At 37.9% G+C, this 24,669-nt stretch overlaps 1 protein-coding gene and 1 long non-coding RNA gene across 2 annotated transcripts in view; both read left to right on the forward strand.

Moving 5' to 3' along the window:
* The window catches only part of opcml (opioid binding protein/cell adhesion molecule-like), a gene marked incomplete at its 5' end in the record, with an annotated part of 65,881 nt that extends 55,266 nt beyond the window's left edge, over positions 1 to 10,615 (forward strand). Inside the window, 4 exons of the mRNA XM_014330374.2 lie at positions 3,747 to 3,884; positions 4,042 to 4,162; positions 9,008 to 9,159; positions 9,465 to 10,615. Coding sequence (XP_014185860.2) covers positions 3,747 to 3,884; positions 4,042 to 4,162; positions 9,008 to 9,159; positions 9,465 to 9,565 — 512 coding nt within the window. The remainder of the gene's footprint in view (positions 1 to 3,746; positions 3,885 to 4,041; positions 4,163 to 9,007; positions 9,160 to 9,464) is intronic.
* A 1,806-nt stretch (positions 10,616 to 12,421) lies between these two features.
* LOC102299378 lies at positions 12,422 to 24,535 on the forward strand. The gene is made up of 3 exons (XR_317646.3): positions 12,422 to 21,843; positions 21,919 to 22,009; positions 22,089 to 24,535. It is a non-coding gene; the product is annotated as an uncharacterized LOC102299378 (long non-coding RNA).
* The last annotated feature ends 134 nt before the right edge of the window (positions 24,536 to 24,669 follow it).

The raw sequence follows: 24,669 nt of genomic DNA on the forward strand, positions 1-24,669 counted from the left end.
GTCCATAACATGAAGCTTATCATACAAAATCTGTCTCTCGCTCTCCCTCTCTCTGTCTTACAGACACACACACACCACCACCATCAACTTTGCTAAATTACTAATGGAAAACATTGACCAGGCAGCTGCAATTGAGCAGCAGTGTTCATCCAACTCTTTTCATGGTTGTTGTAGTCGTCACAATTTTGTGAGGCCACATTGAAAAGCCTCTTATATGGAAGCGTAGTACAGAAGCGTAGAGCTGCCACCCAGGCAAAAGAAAAATAGAAAAGTATATTGTTCTAACAATATACTTTTCATGTTAGTACAATATACCTTTCACGTTTGAACAATATAATATCACGTTATTACAATATACATAATTATCACGTTCGTACAATATAACTCTTATATAGGCTACATCACAGCTCCAGTCACGGCTTCCATCACCGTCTTTCTCGTCTTTTCCCAGAATAACAGCCAAACAGGAGGATCCATTGTCTAGCATAGCCTTCACGCATTCTTATTTTAATCTTAATCTGGAATTCATTGCAAACTGTTTGTGCGGGATATGAATGACATGATTTAGTTTTTCTACAAGAGTTAGTAAAAAACATCACCATTGTGATCGAATCTTCTTGCCAAACATCTGCGGCTTGGCAGTGTATGGTAAATGGATTGATTCTTATTTAGCGCTTCTCTACTCTCTTGGAGTACTCAAAGCGCTGTATACAACATGCCACATTCACCCAATCACACCCATTCTTACAAGCACTTTATCTATACTTAGTGCTATCTAACTACATTCACACACATTCATACTCCAATGGACGCATCGGAGAGCAACTTGGGGTTAGTATCTTGCCCAAGGATATTTGGCATGCAGACTGTGGAAGCCAAGGATCGAACCACCAATCTTCCAATCAATAGCTCCTTAACCACAGCCAAAAAGGATATGGCAGTCCATTCTCCCTGAAGCACGGACTACACTGCCCATGAGGCTACATTCTTTAGGGCTATGCCTGTAACACTCTGTCTATTGCCTTCATATTAAATAATTGTTTGAATAATTTTAAAAAATATTTCTTCATATCATTATGCAACTAGGGGTGTTATGGGCCGCGAGATTGAGACCCAGACATTAGAGCCTCTTAATGAGTGTTTTGTTTGGGTTTCCACCGGCATGGAATAACCAGAAATAGAGAAGGCATAGCCTAATATATGAAACAGGAAAAGACCGCTGTGTAATCCATTTATTTCAACAAAGTAACTGTATTCTGAATACCACCCTTTTAAACGGTAACTGTAACAGAATACAGTTACTCATATTTTGTATTTTAAATACGTAACAGCGGTACATGTATTCCTTTACTCCCCAACACTGGGTACCATACCATCTTAACTAACTGGTCTACTGTAATCTTTTTACTAAAACTGCACAGAGTGGTGTCTAGACAGCAGAGCTCCTTAAGCTAATAGCTAATATTACAACAGTGCTCCACTGAGTGCTTTCAGATACTCAGCTTCCGTCTCGTACTTTAATGACTCTTATTAGTGATCCAGTCATGGTACACTGACACTGATGCTGTGCTGGAAATGTGACCAGTGATGTGGGAGTTGGTGTTAATGGTGATTGTTTTTATATTTATATAATCTGATTAATACATAATGATTATGACTCTTTTATTTTCATTCAGCTGTGTGATTTAAACTGACATTCAAATTCTAACACTTGAACTGGAGCCGTGTCTTGTCATTATCTTGCACTTTCAGTATAGTATTGTTTTTTGGCTCTGTAATAATGAAAAAATAACTTACTTTTAATCTCAGTGTATTGTGATGGTGTCAGAGGCTAAATTGTTTCTCAAATGTGTATGAATTATGTGCTGTGGAGACATATGGCTGCTTACAGTGCTGTAAGAATAAACATGCACATACACAGAGAGACACTCATTCAAACACAGTTCTGAAAAGTCTTAAACATGAAATAAGAATCGTTCTATAAAACCTAACACAAAAAAACAAAAACACAACAAAAAAGAAGTAACATGCATCTATGTTTTTTTTTTTATTAGATGCTTTAAGCAAAATTTAGGCTTTTAACAATAATAAAGCACAGTGTGGTGATACTATTTTGCTGATTTGGCCACAAATATTATTTACATTTAGAAATTTGGATACAACTTGCCAGACTGATTTAAATTTAACCACTTTAGCATGAACAAAAATGCTGAATCCCCAAAGTAGTTTAGTAACATTTTAAAAATATATATATATTGTCCACCTTATTATTAACTTAGATTTAGTGACCACATAGAATACCTAAGCTTTTTCCCGCATAGAGAAATATGTGATGCAAAAGGGGATAAGGACTGGTATTTATGCAGAGCTTTTTTTTAGTCTCCTTGAATTCCCAAAGAACTCTACAGCGCACAAACATTTTATTCTATGCAAACAGTGCTGGAATTTCCTTAGCAAGAATCACAGGAAAATCATCAGCATTTCAGCAATTTTAACCATTTATGTTAATTAGAGTCATATTTCCTTGAATTTATAGTTTGCATGAAAATGGAAAACATAGATTACATAATTAATTACACAAATCAAGAACTGAGTTCACATTTGTAGTTACCCACCAATGGGTGGCACTTGTTTTCCATCTTTCCATCATTGAGATCTCAGATAGTTCTAACTAGTAACTCAACAGCATTTTGTCACTAATCTACATAGTTACAGTTGATGAAAATGTTAATTACCTGAGTTCGCAGTTCCCTGGTTTCATGCAAGAAGCTGATTATCCCTAGCCCTCAACCTTTTTACTGAATCCCCTGCCAGCTGCAGCAGTGTCTGCAGCTGAGGATTAAAAAAACATAATGGCATTATGCTAATGTTGTGATATTGCTAGATTGACATTTCTACTGATTGGGATTAGTGCTCCTATCCATTTTCCCAGCCACACAGCAGTGGCTTAAAGTCTCTCTCTCTGCCATGAAAACATGCTTTTAACATTGTTGGTGTCAGGGGTAATTTATGGTGTTCCTCAAGTGGGCTTGTTTCAGTGCAATTAGTGTATTTTCTTTGTGTATTGAGTGCATGCCCTGAGCTGTCTGCCATCTGGAGATGTTTGAGAGAAAAAGAGGGCTTTCCTGTTTCTGGGTTCTTTTTTCTTTAATTAAGTTTTTTAACAAGGATAATCACAAGTTTGTTCAATCTGTTAAGTTGCAACAGACCATTTGAAAATTTACCATTATCCTATAATATCTTTTCAAAACATGATGCAAACATTAGTTTCTGCAACTGGATTACCATATTACTATGTCATATTTGCATTATTAACTGATTATCTGAGCTAGTAATCTTGGCTGTGTTGCATTGGGTCAGTCATCTTGTTTACATATTTAGAGAAAAACATATACATATACAAAAACATATGCATACCTATAACCTCGATCGTGGCTCAAGAGTTGGGAGTTGGCCTTTTAATCGGAAGGTTGCCGGTTCGAGCCCCGGCTTAGACAGTCTTGGTCGTTGTGTCCTTGGGCAAGATACTTCACCCGTTGCCTACTGGTGGTGGTCAGAGGGTCAACTTGCCCTCGGCTGCTGCCTACCAAAGCTGTTTAACTTTTTTGGTCAGGTCCACAGCGGCAGACTGTTTTTTTTCTTCTGAAATGAGTACAGGATCATATGTCATAGAGCTAATCGAATTGAATTGAAACATTAACTCATGCACTGTTTTTTTTTCTTTTGCTTTGTTTCTTTCTCTACAGGCACCCATAAATTTGTGACAGAGGGGGAGCACCTGATGCTCACAGCCATCACCAAAGAACAGTCGGGATCTTATGAATGCATTGCATCTAATGACATCTCAAGCCCGGATGTCAGGACAGTGCAAGTCACCGTCAACTGTAAGGGCCAGGCTATCACACTCAGGCTATATAGGACATCAAAGGGTGGGAGGGTGCAGAGTTAAACTAACACTGAGTGAGGACAGTTGAGGGCACAATTTCAATTTGAAGAAACAGTCATATGAAAACATATGACTGGTATTTTTTTGTTTTCCAGATCCTCCCTTCATTTCTAAAGCGAGGAGTACAGGCACTTCAGTTGGACAAAAAGGAATTCTGCAATGTGAAGCCTCTGCTGTCCCAAGGGCAGATTTTGAGTGGTACAAAGAAGACCGCAGGCATGTTTCTTCCCTGAGCTCTATGATTTCGACATGCTCTGAATTGTTTGACCTCAGTATTACAGGCTTACAAACACACATGTTCTGCTGTACGCTGTGGTCTTAATTCATTCGACATGATCTTTGCTGAAAGTAATGATGTTCACTCATATCACTGTTTAAAATCATGTTTTTGAGATAAGATAACTTGTGCCCTGCATTCTTCTATCAGTGGACTACATCAAAATTTAATTACACTATTAGAAAAAACAGTTAGTTAGATAATTTGCACAAAGTCATGGTTACCAAAGGAAAATTATCTGCGGTGGCTGTAGCTCAGGTGGCAGAGCAAGTCAGGCACTAATCAGAAGGTCAGTGGTTCAATCCCAGGCTGCCTCCTAGCTGCATGCCAAATATCCTTGGGCAAGATACTAAATACTAGTGATCAGAGGCCCTGGTGGCGCCAGTGTCCGGCACCCCAGGGCAGTTGTGGCTACAATGTAGCTTGTCATCACCAGTGTGTGAATGGGTGGATGACTGAATGTAGTGTAAAGCACTTTGGGGTCCTTAGGGACTAAGTAAAATGCTATACAAATGCAAGCCATTTATTTGTTTCTCTATGTCAGTAGGGTGCTGGGCTCAAATGTTTAGATAATAATCTCATATAAAGTAGCTTTTTCCAACTGATGACTTGAAACTGGAAATACATTTATGAGAAGAGTAAATACAAACAATGGCTATGGTGACTGTTAAATGGTCCCTGAAAGTGACAGCAGCATTTCCTGTCCCTATAAGATGAAATAAGTACAGGGAGTGCAGAATTATTAGGCAAGTTGTATTTTTGAGGAATAATTTTATTATTGAACAACAACCATGTTCTCAATGAACCCAAAAAACTCATTAATATCAAAGCTGAATGTTTTTGGAAGTAGTTTTTAGTTTGTTTTTAGTTTTAGCTATTTTAGGGGGATATCTGTGTGTGCAGGTGACTATTACTGTGCATAATTATTAGGCAACTTAACAAAAAACAAATATATACCCATTTCAATTATTTATTTTTACCAGTGAAACCAATATAACATCTCCACATTCACAAATATACATTTCTGACATTCAAAAACAAAACAAAAACAAATCAGCGACCAATATAGCCACCTTTCTTTGCAAGGACACTCAAAAGCCTGCCATCCATGGATTCTGTCAGTGTTTTGATCTGTTCACCATCAACATTGGTGCAGCAGCAACCACAGCCTCCCAGACACTGTTCAGAGAGGTGTACTGTTTTCCCTCCTTGTAAATCTCACATTTGATGATGGACCACAGGTTCTCAATGGGGTTCAGATCAGGTGAACAAGGAGGCCATGTCATTAGTTTTTCTTCTTTTATACCCTTTCTTGCCAGCCATGCTGTGGAGTACTTGGACGCGTGTGATGGAGCATTGTCCTGCATGAAAATCATGTTTTTCTTGAAGGATGCAGACTTCTTCCTGTACCACTGCTTGAAGAAGGTGTCTTCCAGAAACTGGCAGTAGGACTGGGAGTTGAGCTTGACTCCATCCTCAACCCGAAAAGGCCCCACAAGCTCATCTTTGATGATACCAGCCCAAACCAGTACTCCACCTCCACCTTGCTGGCGTCTGAGTCGGACTGGAGCTCTCTGCCCTTTACCAATCCAGCCACGGGCCCATCCATCTGGCCCATCAAGACTCACTCTCATTTCATCAGTCCATAAAACCTTAGAAAAACCAGTCTTGAGATATTTCTTGGCCCAGTCTTGACGTTTCAGCTTGTGTGTCTTGTTCAGTGGTGGTCGTCTTTCAGCCTTTCTTACCTTGGCCATGTCTCTGAGTATTGCACACCTTGTGCTTTTGGGCACTCCAGTGATGTTGCAGCTCTGAAATATGGCCAAACTGGTGGCAAGTGGCATCTTGGCAGCTGCACGCTTGACTTTTCTCAGTTCATGGGCAGTTATTTTGCGCCTTGGTTTTTCCACACGCTTCTTGCGACCCTGTTGACTATTTTGAATGAAACGCTTGATTGTTCGATGATCACGCTTCAGAAGCTTTGCAATTTTGAGACTGCTGCATCCCTCTGCAAGATATCTCACTATTTTTGACTTTTCTGAGCCTGTCAAGTCCTTCTTTTGACCCATTTTGCCAAAGGAAAGGAAGTTGCCTAATAATTATGCACACCTGATATAGGGTGTTGATGTCATTAGACCACACCCCTTCTCATTACAGAGATGCACATCACCTAATATGCTTAATTGGTAGTAGGCTTTCGAGCCTATACAGCTTGGAGTAAGACAACATGCATGAAGAGGGTGATGTGGACAAAATACTCATTTGCCTAATAATTCTGCACTCCCTGTAGTGATAGAGAGGAGTGATAAAATAAATGTAAAAAAACAGCGAAACTGTAGAAAAGAAACAGGAAATGAAATGTGGAAAATGGAAGGCGGGCTTTTAAACAAATACATCCTGTCACGGCTGCAGCGGCAGATGTGTGAAGTTATAAGAGATGGACCCAAGTGCAGGCACTGGCATTACTGTGAGTGAGCTTTATTTTCAAACGGTGATAATATAAACAGAAGCAGACATGGCAAAGAAAGAAAATAAGAAAGACCTAAACCAGGAAAACTAACTAAATAAACCTGAAACCATGAAACGTTGTTAGAACATGGGGGATGACACACAGAATGATACACAGACGGACGACAACGAGCAAAGGTGAGCACACACTATGGCTGTATCCCAATTCAGGGTCTGCAGCCCTGGAGGACGCAGCCTTCGCTGTCTACTTGGGCTGCGTCCTTGAAGGCCGAGAAGGCCGGAAATATGAGGCTTGTGAAATCGAAAGGTCTATCCTCTGTCATGATACCCGCTGCAAACATTTCATACAGCATTGTTTCACAGAAATGAAGAAAAGAAATAGAGAGTTCATTTGTTTGTTTGTTTTTACATGACGTTTGTTTGATTTGAATATTTGAGGCTGAGACCACGGAACTGTAACAATATGAATGTTGTGCTTCTTTTCGGTACTGACCAGCAATGTTCCTTCTAAGCTGCACGCGTGCGCAATTGCGCACTGCTGGCACGGTCTCTGCGCACAGAAAATCTGCGTTGCGCACATAAAAAACCATCAAACCTGAATTGAATTTAAAATGAAAACTTTAACAATTCTGTTTTGCAGTGCTAGTCAGTAAGTGACTGGCTGCTCCCGTATGGGATTAGAACGATGCCACCTTATCCCATAGTCCAGCCAATAATGCGATTCACATTCGTATATACGCAGCTAATCAATGTCAATGACAGGCTATGACAGCGTCCGTATGTGCCGACACCGGTGTTTTAGCTAGCAAAGCGGCGTGGCTGATGTGGAGTGAAGCCACATTAATGACAACATGTACAATTATTGGAGATTTGAGCAGGACAGACGGAACAATTGACAGAAAAAGTGTGGACTTTATACCAGTTTTTAAATTGTGTTGATAGGCCACGTAAAATCTGAGTTATGATAAAAATATATGCAATGCAATTTTCTTCCTGAATACTATCGTTGTTTATATTTACTGCGGGAAGAAACGGTAAAAACTGTGTTTTATCAGGAAAATGCTCAAAAGCACTCTCCGCCTGTGAGCAAAAACAACACCAAAAAAACCCCACCCTTTCCTATTGGTCGAAAAATGTACCATGACACTGTACACTGACATAGGACATGGACTTTCAAAGTAAAACAGGAAACACACAACAGACCTGAAACGTGGGACAGAAAGGCACAGAATAGAGGCTGTATCTCAATTCAGGGTCTGCAGCCTTAAAGTACGCAGCCTTAACGGTCCTCAAGGTTCACGTACTCAAAGACCGCTAAGGCCGGAAGTGCGAGGCTTGTGAAATGGACGGTCTAGCCTCCGTCGCGCTGCCCAGGTTGCCTAGCAACCATGATACTAACAGCTGGAAACGTTTCATACAGCTTTGTTTGACAGAAATGAAGGAGAAAATCTTTTGTTCATTTGTTTGTTTGTTTCTACATGAGCTTTGATCATTCTCTGTAAGATTAAGGTCAGCTATTGAACGGCGTATATTTTAAAGTAAAGGCTTTAAAACCAAGTTAGTACAAACGTCACTAATGTCACATAACTTTGCCGACATGTGGCCAACAGTAATGTTTTAATGTTCTTCGTTATTAAACATTTGCACATAAATAAGTGACATAATATTCAGTACTTACTTAAAGTTTACTCTTCGGGCGCCCCTCATCCGCCGTTTTTTTTCGGCAAAATTATCCACACCCACCGCCGCGCTATGCATTCTGGGATATGTTGGGCCACGAAGTCTACACCGCCACATCCTTAAAATTCAGGGAAATGAAGGACGCATTTGAGGGCCGCATTTCGAGCAGCCTTCGAATTGGGACAGCCTTCGTCGCGTCGCTGTGACGTAATCGGCCTTAAAATGCGGCCTTTAAGGCTGCAGACCCTGAATTGGGATACAGCCTAGACATAACACGGAACACAGGGGAGGCACATAAACAAAACCTAATGTGGCTAGTAATCATGGTATACTAATGAACTAGGGTGCCAGAAATACTGAAAACCAAAATCAAGAGACTAGTAGTAAAAATATGATGAAATCAAAGATCAAACAATAGTACAAACTCAAAACAGACCGTGGCACATCCACAGTTACTGCAGTAGCTGCAGGTATTCAGGAGAGCATGAGAACAGGAACATTCAGAGCGTTTTGCTTTGTATCTAAAAAACATTTCCCTAAGTTTTAATCAAGCATATTTTATGAGTGCATTTGCAAAAGTTACAAATAAACACATTCTCTCAGAGATTTCAAAACTGCTTTTCTCTTTCTTATAGGCTCCTCAATGGACTAAACGGGGTAAAGATAGAGAATCAAGGGAAACAGTCTATGCTTATCTTTTTCAATGTCTCAGAAGAAGACTATGGGAACTACACTTGTGTTGCTATGAACACCATGGGAATCACTAATGCCAGTATAATACTCTATGGTAAGAAAAATATGTTTCTGTTATGTTGTTCACTTCAGTGAATTAAAGAAAAAAGAAAAAAGTTTTGTTTTTGTCAGCGACCACTTTTTCCATATTAGCAGCTACACATAAAAAAGCCATTCTGAAAGTCACCCACTGTATGTTATTCATTGAATTACCTTTTATTTCCACCGATTGCCAGTTTCCATGGTAATTCCAGCACCAAACCGCATGAACATTTAACTTCTAACTAATGATAGTCAATACTAGAGCACTGATCTGAATAACCCTTATGATGAATCACATTTTGCATTATTCTCTTGCAGGTCCTGGTGCAATGCATGACGTGAACGGGGCTGCTGCGCTATCACATTGCTTTGTATGCCTCCTGCTTACTGTAACCTCAGTCTACCTTCTCAAGTTCTAATGTGAAATGCTACCACCTTGGAGCTTCTCTCAGAATTGAAAACCAAGAACAGACTTTTAGTCCAGTAAGAAGAATGGAAACCCAAGATTGCCAGTGGTCCACCCTATTTTTTTTTTCTTTTTCTCTGTTGTTTTTCTTTCCTTTTTCTGGCTTTGCATCAGAGTCTGTTCTCTGTTGGCTTGTCAAGAGTGAGAAGCATCAACCTGCAGAAGCAAAGATTTTAAATAATGCACTAATTTGATGATGGTAGAACTTCTGAGTTCGTGTCTCCCCCAACCTTTTTATATGTGAACATGGAAAAAAAATACATGTAACTGTTGATAGTTGACTGTTTATTGCCCAATTCTGAAGTGTACATTCAGATTATTATTATTATTATTATTATCGTGTCATGTCCTGTTCAATATCTGTACAATAACATTAAGCTTTTTTAGGTAAATGATAAAAAGGGAAAAATGCAATGTGATTGTTGAATTTTACTGTATTTTTACAGTTGTATGCAAAACAGAATAACTGATACTTCATTATAAACAGTTCAGAACAATAAATTATACACCATGATTTCTCAGGCAAAGTCCTACACATAGTGCATCCAAATTTATATTTTCATTGTAGTGTGTGTAAAAATTGTACAAATGTGTACAGACAATACCTGCACTGTTGTTTATCAAAATGCATATGCTTATCCAATGGCATTTTTGAACTACCCAATAAGAGTGCCATAGCAGCTTCATGACATATTCATACTAACACACTGAAAGCTGATTTTCAGACTCACTTTAGTGAAGTATGATTTAGGAGTGAGAAATTGGTTGTTGTGCTGCTTTGTTCTCTGCAGACAGAAACAGAAAAACCCAGAGTTCAGTGTGCTGATGGCATCATTAGAGTGTCCAACCTGATTCACAAAGTGCTGTGGCTAATTTGAAAAGCTGCACTCGTTACATGATATTAACCCACCTTCCACACTGGTTTTATGATCATTATTATTTAATTTTCTAAAGTTATGGTTAAAATACGGTGGCCCTGAGTGGCCAAACGAACTGCAACTTCAGAAAACACTTGCAAAAAGAAAAATGCTGCAAAAACAAAAACACCTGCAAAAAGAAAAACACTTGCAAAAACAAAAACGCTGCAAAAACAAAAACGCTGCAAAAGCACACACAACACAATGGAAATGTTTCTGGGGAGACAATAACCGGTACGCAGCCTTAACGGTCCTCAAGGGCCGCGTACTCAAAGATTGCTGAGGCCAGAAGTGCGAGGCTTGTAGGCTCGTGAAATGGGACAGTCTAGCCTCCGTCGCACTGCCCAGGTTGCCTAGCAACCATGATACTAACAGCTGGAAATGTTTCATACAGCTTTGTTTGACAGAAATGAAGGAGAACATATTTTGTACATTTGTTTCTACATGAGCTTTGTGTGATTTGATAAGTATCTGAGGCTGAGACCACAGGACTGTAAAACATGATTTTTGGGCTTCATTTCTGTACTGAACAGTCATTTAAGATTAGCTAGTAAATAACAATTAGCTAATGTTGTTCATGAGACTAAAGTCATCTCACTTTGGTAATGTAAATATAATATGGCCAATATTATATTAATCGTTATTAGTTATTACAGCAGTGAACATGAACTCTGTGCCAAACACTGAGCTTCAGTAAAGATTCAAGTTGCATTTATTTATATTTCCTGTCACCTTAAATCTTCACTTAAAGACAAGTATCTTTGACAGTGTATCTATAGATGTATTATATATAAGAGACAAATATTGTTCTTTTAATATGTTAGCATTACTAAATTTGGCTCAATGCTTATATATGTGTAGAAAAAGCAAATGTACGAGCTGTGATAACTGTTTCTGATAGAATGAAGGGTAGGCTGATATATTAAATATTTCTTTATTGGGTGAGAAAATCAGACCATGTCATAACTGCTTTAAGTCATACAGAATAGATAACAGCGCCTTAAACAGGCTGAATATGATGTAACACTATAGATCAACTTAGAATATATAAAGCATATAAACAATTACAGCAATATGATGCAACAAACACAGCAGTACTACTAATCCAAAATACTCAAAGCTTCATAGAACTGAAACAAACATTTATTTTTAGCTCCATTCTGCTGCTGATACATACTTTAGGTTTCTGAACATTAAACTTGTTGCTGCCTTTCATAGTGTGTAACTTGAAGGCCCTGAGTACTTTCTCCCACACTGAAAACACTGGAATGATAAAATTATTTGAAAATTACCGAATAAGACTGATTCAGGACAGACAATTAGTTATAACTTTCCTAGCAGTCCTTCACAAACAGGGAACAGTCTGTCTATTTTCTCCATCTGTCAGCTGCTGCTGGATCTTCCTCCTCCTCTTCCTCACACACTGCTGAGTTTGTCCTGGTGGATCATCAGGGGTGCAAAGCCTCACAGATGATGTGCAGCAGTGGGTTCCTCAGTCTGTCCTCACCCTGGACACTTGCAGTTGTCACACATGGAAATCAAATGTGTGATAAGCTGCAGTAGTCAAACACAAGTGTAACTTATAAATACATGTTCATACTTTTATTCCACAATCAGAGAGAAAGAAAAAGAGAGAGAGTGCAGGACAGACAGACAGGTGACAGTCTCAGGTGTACACACTGCTACAAAACAGCACAAGAGAAGGAGGATTTAGTGTTTGTGTTATTACGAGTGCTAAACAAGAAGAGTTCCCAGATGGTACGTGGACACGTGTGACTCCTGTGATTAAAGCATCTTTCTTTCAGCATAACGAGTGAACCGTCAGCTCGTTCAAACACACATTAAAGTCCGTGCCGTGATATTCAGGACTGCAAACTGAGCAGCATTCACTGACTTTCAGCTTGTTGTGTTTGTGGATATATGACTGACTTTAATTATCCACAAAATCATCAGATTCTCTGTAAGATTAAGGTCAAGTATCGAACGGCGTATAAAGTAAAAGCTTTAAAACAAAGTAAACGCTGAAAGAACAAACATCGCTAAAGTCACATAACTTTGCCGGCATGTGGCCACAAGTAATGTTTTAATGTTTTTCGTTATTAAACATTTGCACATAAATAAATGACATAATATTCAGAACTTACTTTTGAAAGTTTACTCTTTGGCCGCTCCGCTTCCATTTCTTTGAAGTGTCTCCCAGTCCCAGTGCACTTGTTAGCATGTTTTGGTTCGTGCAACTGGTCCGTCCGGTTATTGTCTCCCCAGAAACATTTCCGTTGTGTTGTGTGTGCTTTTGCAGCGTTTTTCTTTTTGCAGCGTTTTCCTTTTTGCAGCATTTTTCTTTTTGCAAGTGTTCTCTGAAGTTGCAGTCCGTTTGGCCTCTCAGGGCCACCATATTAAAAGCTTCAGATTATATAAAATAATTTAATAGTAAGATATTTAAAAGATGCAGGTAGCCATTATACCATTTTAGTCCCCCTTATTTTTTTTAGTCGCAAGAATCAAATAAAAATGTCACTGAGACCTTTTGTTTTCTCACTACACCAACAAGAGGTTCAATCTGGCTTCCGATTCAAAATAATACTCTACAAAAAATATGTATTTAAGAGCCATTTTAAATAATTAAACCGCCTTTTAAATGCTTCTGCAATGTTTGTCACTTTTAGCTATGCATAATATAATCACATTCAGAAAAACAAGATAGTGAGTGTGAGAAAACATTGGCAGTGTTAGCACTAGCAGCATTCGTTGTAGTGCTGCTAGTGCTAGCAAATATTGTATTACATGTCTTTACTGACAGGGTAATAACTTTTTATATCAGACCTGGCTGGCTCTTGCACGGTTCTTGGGCTGCTTATTCAGTCCATTGGTTGTCTCTGACCTCCCCACATGAGGCTAATACAAAATTAGCATTCAAACGTAAAGAAGGATACATCATGCTTTTGTGAATTTTGTGGGAAATCACAAAGCTGGACTTTACTGCACTATCCAGCTTGGTAAAAATTGTTTTTGCTTTTGCAGCTTTGCTAGAAAGGTTTCCAGTGTCTATCCCTGCTCTGCATCGGTACAGCTTTGCTGTAAATCCACTCTACATAGAATGTAGCTTTTTAACAAAACATGTACAGAAAGTATTTATTTGAATTCAGGAATACAACAACATGACTGATGCAACACAGGAATGGACACTGCTGTGAAAGCAGCAAGTTTCAGAGGGATGGAGCAGTCAAGGCCAGGTTTGTCATCTTCCACAAAATCGCAAAATACATAAAATCATTCTCTGATGGGGAGTTTATCATAGTGTTTGCTGATATGCCCTGAGAAAAATTAAGGATTTGTGAATGTGCCCCTCTCCAAGTGAATCCCAAAAGATAGATTAACCACATTATAGCAAAATCAGGATCTTCATTTGAAAAACAAAGCAGATATTGGACAAGACTCTGGCCAACAACTGTGATGTCTACAAGACAACCAAGTTCCTCTTCTTTATACACAGAATAACAAAACTGTGTCAGATTGCAGAGCAGCTGGCAGCAATGCTGCTGCTGAAAACTGATGGCCGTCCAAATCTGACAGGAAGAAATGACTTTTGACAATGGACTGACATGAACCCAGAACTGAAACTGGTATTTGTGCACTGTATCATTCACCAAGAGGTGTTGTGCAAGTCAATGCTAAAAAATTAACCATGTTGTTGATGTAACTAAAATAGTTAACTTCATCAGGGTGAAAAGCAATGAATCACGGACTTTAAGTCAGTATCACTGCTGTTTTTTTATTCTGCTCACAAAAACGAGAACTTTCCACACATACAAAGATATTCTCACATAATGCTGGTTTTCTTTTGCATGTGAACAAACATTATTTGTGATAAAGTTTAACAAAACTAGACATGGATAATCTCTGTCTGCTATCCTTTGCATTTCCATCTCATTTCAAAGCTGACACCAGTGCACCCGTTAAAGCCAATAATAAACTAAATTTGTCTCATAAAACAAGAAAAAAGACCTAAATAACTGCAAAAAACAACAACAAACAAATTAGCAACAGTACCTTGTTAAAAAATGCACATTTTGTTCCAAATTGCTTTTGGTAATGTTGAATAGTTTTACATTTGGGTTCAGTTCATTGGTGCGCAGCCCATCACAGCAGTCATAAATTCTCATGTGGCTGGTTGGGAAAATGAATTGTCCTCCCCTGTTCTATATCAAAGTTACATACATACAGTGTTATTTAGATATTTACATTACACTGTTTCTCATATTTATTGTGAAATATTGAAAAGCTGGATAAAATTCTTTTTAAAAATTGAAAGAACTTTTTTGTGCTTATCAGCCCACTGATCATGTAACACAAAAAGTCAGCTTGAATGAATGGTCTGTGTAGCTGCTATGAAGCTTTCTTCAGGTGTTGTGAATGTGTGCTTTTAACCTGGTTTGCCCTGAGATTAATGGCAGATGCTGATCTCAAGACTGCAGGAGTAATGATGTGATCTGTGGTTGGTGTATAAAAAGAGTTTTCTGTCAATTTCTGACAGAAAGTATACTTAGAGCACAAGTGACTGCTAATGTGACTTTTGTTTTTTAATGATCAAGTTCACTCCTGTGATAACCTATGAGTAACAAATGTGTTGATGACAAAGGGAAGAGATTCTGTATGTGGGAATGCTCTTTTTTGTCACGTTCTGTGCTTGTGATGATGGTGAAACAGTCAGCTCTCACATGATGTGATTTTCCCTTTTTAGGGGTTTGCAAAAAAAACCAAAACAAAACAACGACAAAAAAAAAAAAAAAAAAACACGGACAAGTGAGATACAGATGCCTGCAAAATTACAGTTTAGGGGTTGCTGTCATAATTTCTAACCTAGTTAGAACATGACCATGATAAATATTGATGTCAGTAAGCTTGAACCAGTTTGTTTAAAATCGTTATTAAAAGATAACTAAAACAGGAGTCTACTTAAGATGTATTTTTGCATGACACAATGAAAACAGCACAGATTTGTTTTGTTTGTGCACCACATTATCAATACACTTACAGAAACAGCCACTTAAAACGGCCACCTGATCAGTGACAGCACTTTGATGGATCTATAGTGGAATCCTGACCGATTGCCGGCTGATGGGTGGCCGTAATGATATCCCCCATCTGTGACTTGGATGGTGCAACCCTGAGCCGTAAGCGACATCTATGAAAAACAGTGGTAATGTCTTGAGTATCCACCAGGGGTAGCAGTGTGGAGGTGCATTCATTTACAGACTTGCTACACCATATATTTAAAACCTCTTCAGTTTGTTCAGGAATTCAGCCTTTCTGTCAAAGATTTATAGAGACATATGTTTGCAGCAAATAAAATACAGGTTGTGCACGCCAGACAAGCCAGACATATTGATTGATTGATTGACTGGTAATTTATTTTAACATGTGAACAATATACAAGTACATTTAGAAAAGAAAATAGTACATTTAGAATGGAAAATATAAGATATATATATATAAAGTGATGCTTGCATTCTATGATTATTACTAACTTGTGTTTCTGCCAGATATATCTGGCACTTTGTTCTAAATATTTCTGATGATGAACCACAACGCTCTGGGACCATGCTTAAAACTATTGGTAATTCTTACCATTTACAAATAAATTAACAGTTATAGCGGTAACGGTCACAGTCATGCCTGCTTACTCAAGTTGTCTGCCGCTAATCTTAATATATCATGTTTGCAAATAATTAAATACTGTGGTTCAAAAACTTTACTCTGGGGAAGGGACATTCTAAATCCAACATCTGGTACATGTCCCGTAAATCAGTGTCCAATCTGCAGTATTTATTTATTTAGTTATAGGTGAAAACACTCCACATGCTTACAGGTAGGAGAGAATTAACAGTTTTTAGTGTTGAACCTGGTCTTAATGTATTCCAGGAATAACTACCAGTTGTTCAGTATTTACGGAACAATTTTCTTAAAAGTATTCTATAACAGTTTTCCCAAACGTAATGACACAATTACCTTACGAACCTAGCAGGGCCTGTCCTGAAACTCCCCTGGTGTAGGTGTGCTCTTTCTCTCCTCTTTCAACCCGGACACTTTTCGTTACTTTCTCTCCCCTGGACCTCTTTAGGGGACCATATCAAGTTAAAATGAGAGATTTTTGCTTTTCGTCTTAGTGCTTGTTGTTCAGCATCCGTGCATATCGTCACCTTTTAAAATATAGAGAAATTATGGGTCACTCAAGACAATATAAAACACACACAATATAAAACTTTAAAGAAATCTAAGAAACAAAAAATCTAAGTATTAAGTTGGAACCTAACAGAAAAAAACAAAGGACAAGCTTATAATTCACACATAAGTACAACTCAGTAAACAATAGGCTAGGTGGAAAAATACTAGCTGACAGCTGGCTGACCTCTGGCTGAAAGCAGCAATTTTGAGTGGCTGTATCTGTACTTAGTGCATAATTCTCTGAGCAATTTAAGGTTGCAGTTTAAAAATTGTCATTATTTACTACGTTTTTCACATTATACGATCACATTGATGATTGTATTGTTTACCTAGTTGATGATTTTCTGATCTTACTGGAGGTTGAGCATACAGTTCTTACTGTTGTGGTATATATTTATCATATCATTTCATTGAGAGATTGCACAATTGTTCATAAACAGGTTAAATGAGAATTCCAAGGTACCAATCATTTGTTCTGACTTTTATGCTATGCACTACTGTCATTTGTTTATTGTTTGTCTTTTCTGGAGACTGAATATTGGTATTTGCCAAAATCCATATGGTTGTGTGCCAGTTTCAGATATTTACAAGTTGCCTTATTTGTTGCATAATATAAATTTTGTGCAGAAGTATCTGAAATTGCCCTAATATGAGTGTGTAGATAACTGATACTAGGTACTTTGTGTGTATGTAGCTTGTAGTGTTAAAGTACTTTGGGAAGATCTCTTTTTCTCTTTTGGGGGGATTACTGGTCATTTATGCAAAAACTTTCTTTTAAGCATAGTAAGCATTTCAATATTTTTAGGTACTTTTCTCTAGAGTTGAGTTGAGTTTTCTCTAGGTGAAGCCCAAGACAAAGTTAAAAGGTTACTGATATGTAAATAGCTAATATGCGTACAAATTTAATGTTCACCAGTATTGACCAAAGGTAGCTCCTGTTACACAGGCCAGTCTTGCAAGGCTCATTCTTTTAAAATCACTGTAGGTGACAACGGAAAGATGTAGTGTATTTCTTTTCTATCCAAAATTCTATCCAAAGGGGATAAAACTCCAGTAACTGGAGGAAGTGAACTACACACATTTTGGCTGGTAGACAACCTGCACTACAACCTGACCCACAGCCACCTCATTTATCTCCTACTGTTGTTATATTCATCCTGCTACACTGGAAGACTGACTAGAAGATCTTCTGAAATAGTGGATAAAGGTTTCCAGATCACCAAAGAGCAAGTTTTATATTCAGTTTTGACACACCTTAGTTCATGACTTTCTCAAATTTTAAAAAGAATGACTAAAGAAGATGAAAGAGTGACTGTGCAACTTTTTTGTCTTGAGGGGGGGCTATCTATCTTTATGGGATTTTAATGGGGGGAAGTGATCTGCATTATCGTGACTTGCTGTACCTGACTAGAACTGATGTTGCAGATAGGAAATAACAATTCTTGGCCGAGCTTAAAAATTTTAACAGGCAAGGTAATGGGGGGTTAACTATTTGTGTTACTGGTGTGTGTTTTAAAGACACACCAGTATGAAGAGCCTGCCGGTGGCCTCCCAGTATGATAAAGACCAGCACTACACCAATTACAACAGTATAACTTTATTATCTGAAAAGAATCAACCCTGTTTTGCCTTCTTTGTCTTATAATTAGACCCAAGTCAGGGAAGAAGAGATGGAGGTTTTATGGATACCCCTCATATTCAGTCCGTTAAAAAATACATCACTTAGCTTTGGGTTGAATATAGGTTTTATAAATATTCTCGTCAGGGCAGATTATCTCATTTAATACAAAAATACTAATACCGAACAACTATGATATTTCAGACAGAGACTCATTCTCATATTTCCCTTTTCTGAATCATCTGAATACATTTCTTTTAGGATTTCATAACCAGGTGCTCTCTAACCTCCATGATTAAACACACACACATAACTTTCTAATGTTTAGCATTAGGACATCTCAAAGTGATCTTGATCTCAACTACACCTTTTGCAAAAATAAAAATTGTCTTTAGAGGCTACCTTTGATACCCTCCAAATCCACATTCACTCTTTACATTTTATTTATTAATGATTTTTATGATTTATGTTTCAGGAACTCTACACCATAACTACATATGTGTTTGCCACAACTGACCAGAACAAAGAATGGAGACCCAATACGGAAAAAGTTCCATTGTTTTATCTGTTTCTTCATTCAAAAAAATGAATGAGGTAAATTGTTCAGTTTTATAATTATTATTTATCTTCAGCCTAAAAGATATTTTTTCCAATAAAGTCTACTTGATTGTGTCTGGTATTATCTGTACAGAATACTAATGTGTTACTTAGTTCTGTCACTTAATCTTTAAGTTAACATTAGGATAACATTTAGGATTGGCATACTTCTTAAATCCACAAGGTGACAGTAATGCAACAACAGTTGTCATAAAAACCTCAAGAGAAAAAAGGTTAAAATGATTCATAATACATATGCTCAAACCTTCAACCTTTATGGTTTGCCGAAACCTGCTGATCTTCATATTTTTGAGTTACGTAAGAGATTTTTCTTTTTTTGTGATTGTTTTTTGTAATATCTTCATATTGAGCATAGTTGTATTTTGTGATTGTGGAATATGACATTTGTATATTTTTCACACACAATAGTGGATTTTGGACAAATCAGACATGTCTGCTTTTGTCAAAGGGAACATGTTACTGCATTACATGTTACTACAACAAATCCATTTATATACAATTTTCTGCGTAGTCTAAAGGGAGATTGCATTTCTATTTTGTGTTCCCCTTCTCACTGATCTTTGTCTGCAGATCCAGAGCCCCTTAAGATACTTCCTATACAAACCCAGGATTGTAAAGCAAGCATCCAGGAAATGTTGGGTGTTTGGTAAAAGAAGCTGCATAAAACCAGATACTTTGGGCTGTTCTGTTAGTGTAAGTGTAACTACATATTCTTACAGAACACAGTGGTACATACTGTAGTAATACAGATGCGGCAGTCCAATATGGCAGTCAACCAAACCGGTTTGACAACCTGTTTAACAGGTTTCGTGCGTGTATGCATGCGCGTTCAGGTGTGCTCGGGGTGATATGTGTTTATGTGTTTTTAACTGTGTTTTAATTTCATCAAACCATGGGGTTTAATAATGGCGGGTCTCAACATTCAGTTATGCAGACATATGTGTTCTTAAAAGCAATTCTTTGTTTTGTGTGGCGGAGTGGAAGCCGTTTTGTTTCACAGTGCACCTTAACAAACCTGGAATGGGTACTTGCTTTTTATTTGCATCTAGTCAAAAGTGTTACTAATTGTGTTTTAATCACACTAATTTTTTGATTCTGAAAATGTCTCAGCATGCAGTGATGCATGCATTTTATTTAAAAACAAAACGCCACAAATGGGAATTTCTTCTGTATGGGAAATTTCAGCCTTCGGGACTGTTCACAAGTATTTCTTTTAATCAAACCACTAGTTTTAATTTAACTAGTTTTTACGTATCTACTGGGGTTTCTTTCACGGGGTGATGCGATCATTTTATTTAAAAATCGGGATTTCAGAATGTTGAACCAAGAGGGAGACAGAGCCAGCTAGTTTTTTAACACAGTAGATGGTCGCAAATAACATTCAGCCCCTTTGGAAAATAAACGCTTTTGTGGTAGCTCTAAAACACATTGCACAGGATCAGCAAGTATCACTCTTTCAAACTAATTGTGTTTTAATCACACTAATTTTGTCATTCTGATGTCTCAACATGTGGCGATGCAAGCATTATATTTAAAAAACAGATCAAATGGGTATTTCTTTTGTACGGGTATCAAAATCTACCAGCTTTAATACAATAGGTGGTCACAAATAACATTCAGCCCCTTTAGAAAATAAACGCTATTGTGGTAGTTCTAAAACACGTTGCACAGGATCTTGTCTTTTGCCCGAAGCAGCCAATATTGCTCTTTCAAACTAATTGTGTCTTAATCACACTAATTTTGTGGTTCTGACTATGTCTCAGCATGCAGTGGCACAAACATTTTATTTTAAAAACAACACAAATGGGTACTTCTTCTGTGCGGGTTTCAGAGTATACTAGTTTTTAACGCAATAGGTGATCACAAATAACATTCACCCTCTGTCTTTCAACAGCTAATTGTTTGAAATTGTTCAGGAATGCAAAAGCCCTCCGGGGGTATCATTTAATTGTTGTGATTCCTTAGGATGGCCAGTTACACCGGTGCTCAGCAACTGCGTGCCCCACCCCAGCATAGTTCAAGCACCCTCATTGTTTTAAACTTGCACAGCAAGGTGATGCCCTGCAGGTGTATCGACCCCAGATTCATCGAAACTCTCTGTTGTTTTGGAAGCACTAGGTCCTATATAAAGCTTTCCTCAGAGCCTGAAACCCTTCGCCATTTTCGCCTCAGGAACCTGCCGCGGAGCAGACCATTTTCTTTATAACATGGACAGCGTAAACGGTAAGTAAAACAAGGCTATTATTATTGTATTTTTAAATAGGATATCATTGGATATTATAGGATATTCAAACTATTTTCTTTTTCAGACACTGATCTGAAATATAAAAGCGTGTTAGAAGCAGCTTTTGCTGGATTTGTTCAAGGGAGGGTTATACAGAATTTTAAGTTGTTCTCTTGTGTGATTGCACAGGGTCCCATCACAGGCCCTCATATTAAACTGTACAGCAGAAGTTTCAATTCACTTTTATCTATACACACACACCAAATTACAACAACAGTCACCTGCTAGTGAGACTGTTAGTCACACAGATGGTGGACAGAAAGTAATTTTGAATTTAGAAAAATAAAATGACTCAACTAACATTTACTGCTGTATTTATTATTATTACCCCTTTTTCTGTGCTCCTACATCTATGACAATGTATGTGTGACAGGTGAGACCTGAGTCTGGGAACCGCCCCTGGTGGGCGGAGCTGGTCTTTGCTCCTTTCATAAGCTCAGGTGTGGGCAATTAGGTATTCCTCAGCAAACCTGAAGCTGCCAGTGCTTGGTCCAAGTTGGGCAAGTTGGTGTTTTTAATTTCTTTCCGTGAAAGCTTGATGCGGGTCCCCCTCAAGTTCTGTCAGAACGGTAGGTTACACAACAATGTGCCACTTAAGCTCTGGTTGTTGTGGCCGAGGTTTACAGTTATTTGCACCCTTGTAGGTGGGAAACATTGCGTTCCGTGAGAACAGTGTAGTGGACTTCACCGCCACTGACCCACATTTATTAGGGTGTGATGTGAACTTGTGGACAGGTAATGAAAACAATACAGATGAGGAATATTCCTGTGTTTTACTGTCCAGCGTAAGTCATCTCCTGCCTTTTATTTACAGAGTACCGAGCTGCTGCTTTGCCAAGTGGATTTCTGGCTGCGGGCAAAGGACCCGACACATCAGAGTGTTTTACTTTGTTTTATACTGGTGTAAGTCGACAGACTGTGACTGCTGCGGCTGTAGATTTTGTTTGTTTCTTGTTTTATTTTTCTGTGTCAGTAGGCACCACAGAGATTGGCTCTTTTAGTATTTTAACCCCTTTTTTAATACATATATTGTCGCAGACGGTGAAGGTGCTGCAGGGAAAACTTTTTTTTTTTTTTTTAAAAACTGTTCCCCGCAGCGCTTGTCCTGTCTCACGGGCAATCATACAGTTTTATCGTTCTTAATAAGGTAAAGTTCTTAATTGTTTTTAAGGTGCACTGTTATACTGTTTCTTTTATTTTGTATTAAAAATGAAACTGTGTGTGTGTGTGTGTGTGTGTGTGTGTGTGTGCGCGCTTCAGAGCACCTACACTAGCGCATGTACAATCAGTAAGTGTACATTCACATTTGTGATTCCAAAACAGGTCTTACATAGTTGATGTGAAATATTTCATGCACTTTTGTTTTTTTTGTATTATGCATTAAAGTTATGCAAGGCAATTGTAATGTATTTAAACCAATCCAGGGGGAAGTATCTCCTTTTTAGCTTCAGTGACACATATACTTCACACCCCTTAAACTAGATGTTAATGTTCTCAAAGTTAACACGGCTCATGTTACCATGACACTGCTAAAACACAGCTTCGCCGGATTCCCTATAGACTCTCAGATGGAAACACCAACAATCTAGATATTTACAGATATACGTCAAGCCATCTTTAATGTCTTAAGTTTTGTTGTTTTTATGTTTTACTAAATACTAATTATTCTGGGATATTTATTGCCAAACTACGCAATCTTCCAAATCTGTGTGGAGTACAAAGTTGTAACCAAGAATCAATATCAGAAAAAGTCTGTTTACGTGGCTTTTATGAAACTGATTTTCAATAGTACAGCCAACGTCTAACTTTTCTTTGGCTCTCCAGTATAAATGCATGTTTTTGCATGCTTTATTGAAACTGTCACACAATTTAACATTCAATGCATGTTTCTATGGACACTGTTTCATACATCAACTGCTCTGAAAATCACTTTTAAAGTAATGTAGAACATAATCTGACAATCACCTCTAAACAAGGGGGGTTAGTTTATATGGCTTTTTTCTTGGATTTGTTTTGTTTTTTTATCAGCCGCAACACCATGTAATGCCTGGATGTTAGACTCTTTTACAAGAACATGTTGCTAGCCTAACCACCGGGCTCCGGGTCTCTGAACTCTAACCCTGGCTGCCAAATGTGCCTCTGAGCCTCTTGTGCCTTTTTACTACCAGACTAAGTTTGTAGTCTCACCTACTAATATTATTTTAATATAGCACAATATTCAGCTAGGTTACTACTTTGACTTTTATAATTTAAGCACATTTCTGAGCCCATACATTATCAAACTTTCTACTCGAGTGTTTCTGACAGCTATACCTCTACTTAAGTCAAAATCATGATGCTTTTGTGTAGGTATTTATTACTGGGGCTATATTTGCAAATGGTGGTCTACTGGAGTGCAAAATGTTGAAAAGCGTTACTAATATTGTGTTTAATTAATTGGAAGGTAAGGGCATTTTTCAATTTTCATTTCATGTTTTTGACTCAAAGTGACAAATACGTTTTTGAAATTAGTTCTGTGAGACTAATATTGCCTGGCTATAGCTAAGGAGGTAGAGTGGGTCATCTACTAATTGGAATCGATCCCTAGCTGCTCCTATCTGCATGCCAAATATTCTTGGGCAAGTTACAAATCCCAAGCTGCTCTATGGTGCATTCATTCAGAGAATGAATACTAGATAGAAAGTGCTTGTATGAATGGGTGAATAAGACAAGTTGTGTAAAGCCCTTTGAGTGGTCAGAGTAAAAAAGTGTTATATAAGAACCAGTTCATTTGACCCGTTGTCAGTGGTGACAAAGGCTCCTATTTATTCATTATTGGTAACTATTAGCCATTAAAGTCCACCCACTAAAAGTTCTTGTTTTTGTTGCTGACAGGCTGCTATTATAAATGTCTCACAAAACTAACTCTGACTCTACATCATGTTTCTCCTCATTGCTTCTCTACTGCCCTTCTTTTTGTTCCTTGCTAGATATTTTCATTTGTTGTTGTGAATTAAAAGTTCATTTGAACTAAACCAGAGTTGATGATTAAACAGTGTAAAGGCAAGCCAAGACTTTTTTTTAAAATTTTGTTTCTGTCAAGCTTACATGAAAAGTCTTTTGTGATGCTAAAATTAATGTCTCTGTAAATGGAACCATGCTTTGAACAAAGAAATATAAGCTGCTCCTTCTGATCAAACAAAAGGATATTATTCTTTCAACATCTTTTTAAAAGTCTTCATAGTTTTGTGAAACACTATGAAGAGGTTTATCTCTGTGCATGCCCATAATAAAATACAATGAATAAAATAATTAAATAATAAAAAAATATATATATATAAAAAAACAAAACACACAACACCCAGCACGCCCCTGCGGGCGGTTTATCCTTCAAGCTCGGGTCCTCTACCAGAGGC

The sequence above is a fragment of the Haplochromis burtoni genome, unplaced genomic scaffold (genome assembly GCF_018398535.1).
Source record: "Haplochromis burtoni strain Fernald_Lab_line unplaced genomic scaffold, NCSU_Asbu1 Contig_760, whole genome shotgun sequence".
NCBI lineage: Eukaryota > Metazoa > Chordata > Actinopteri > Cichliformes > Cichlidae > Haplochromis > Haplochromis burtoni.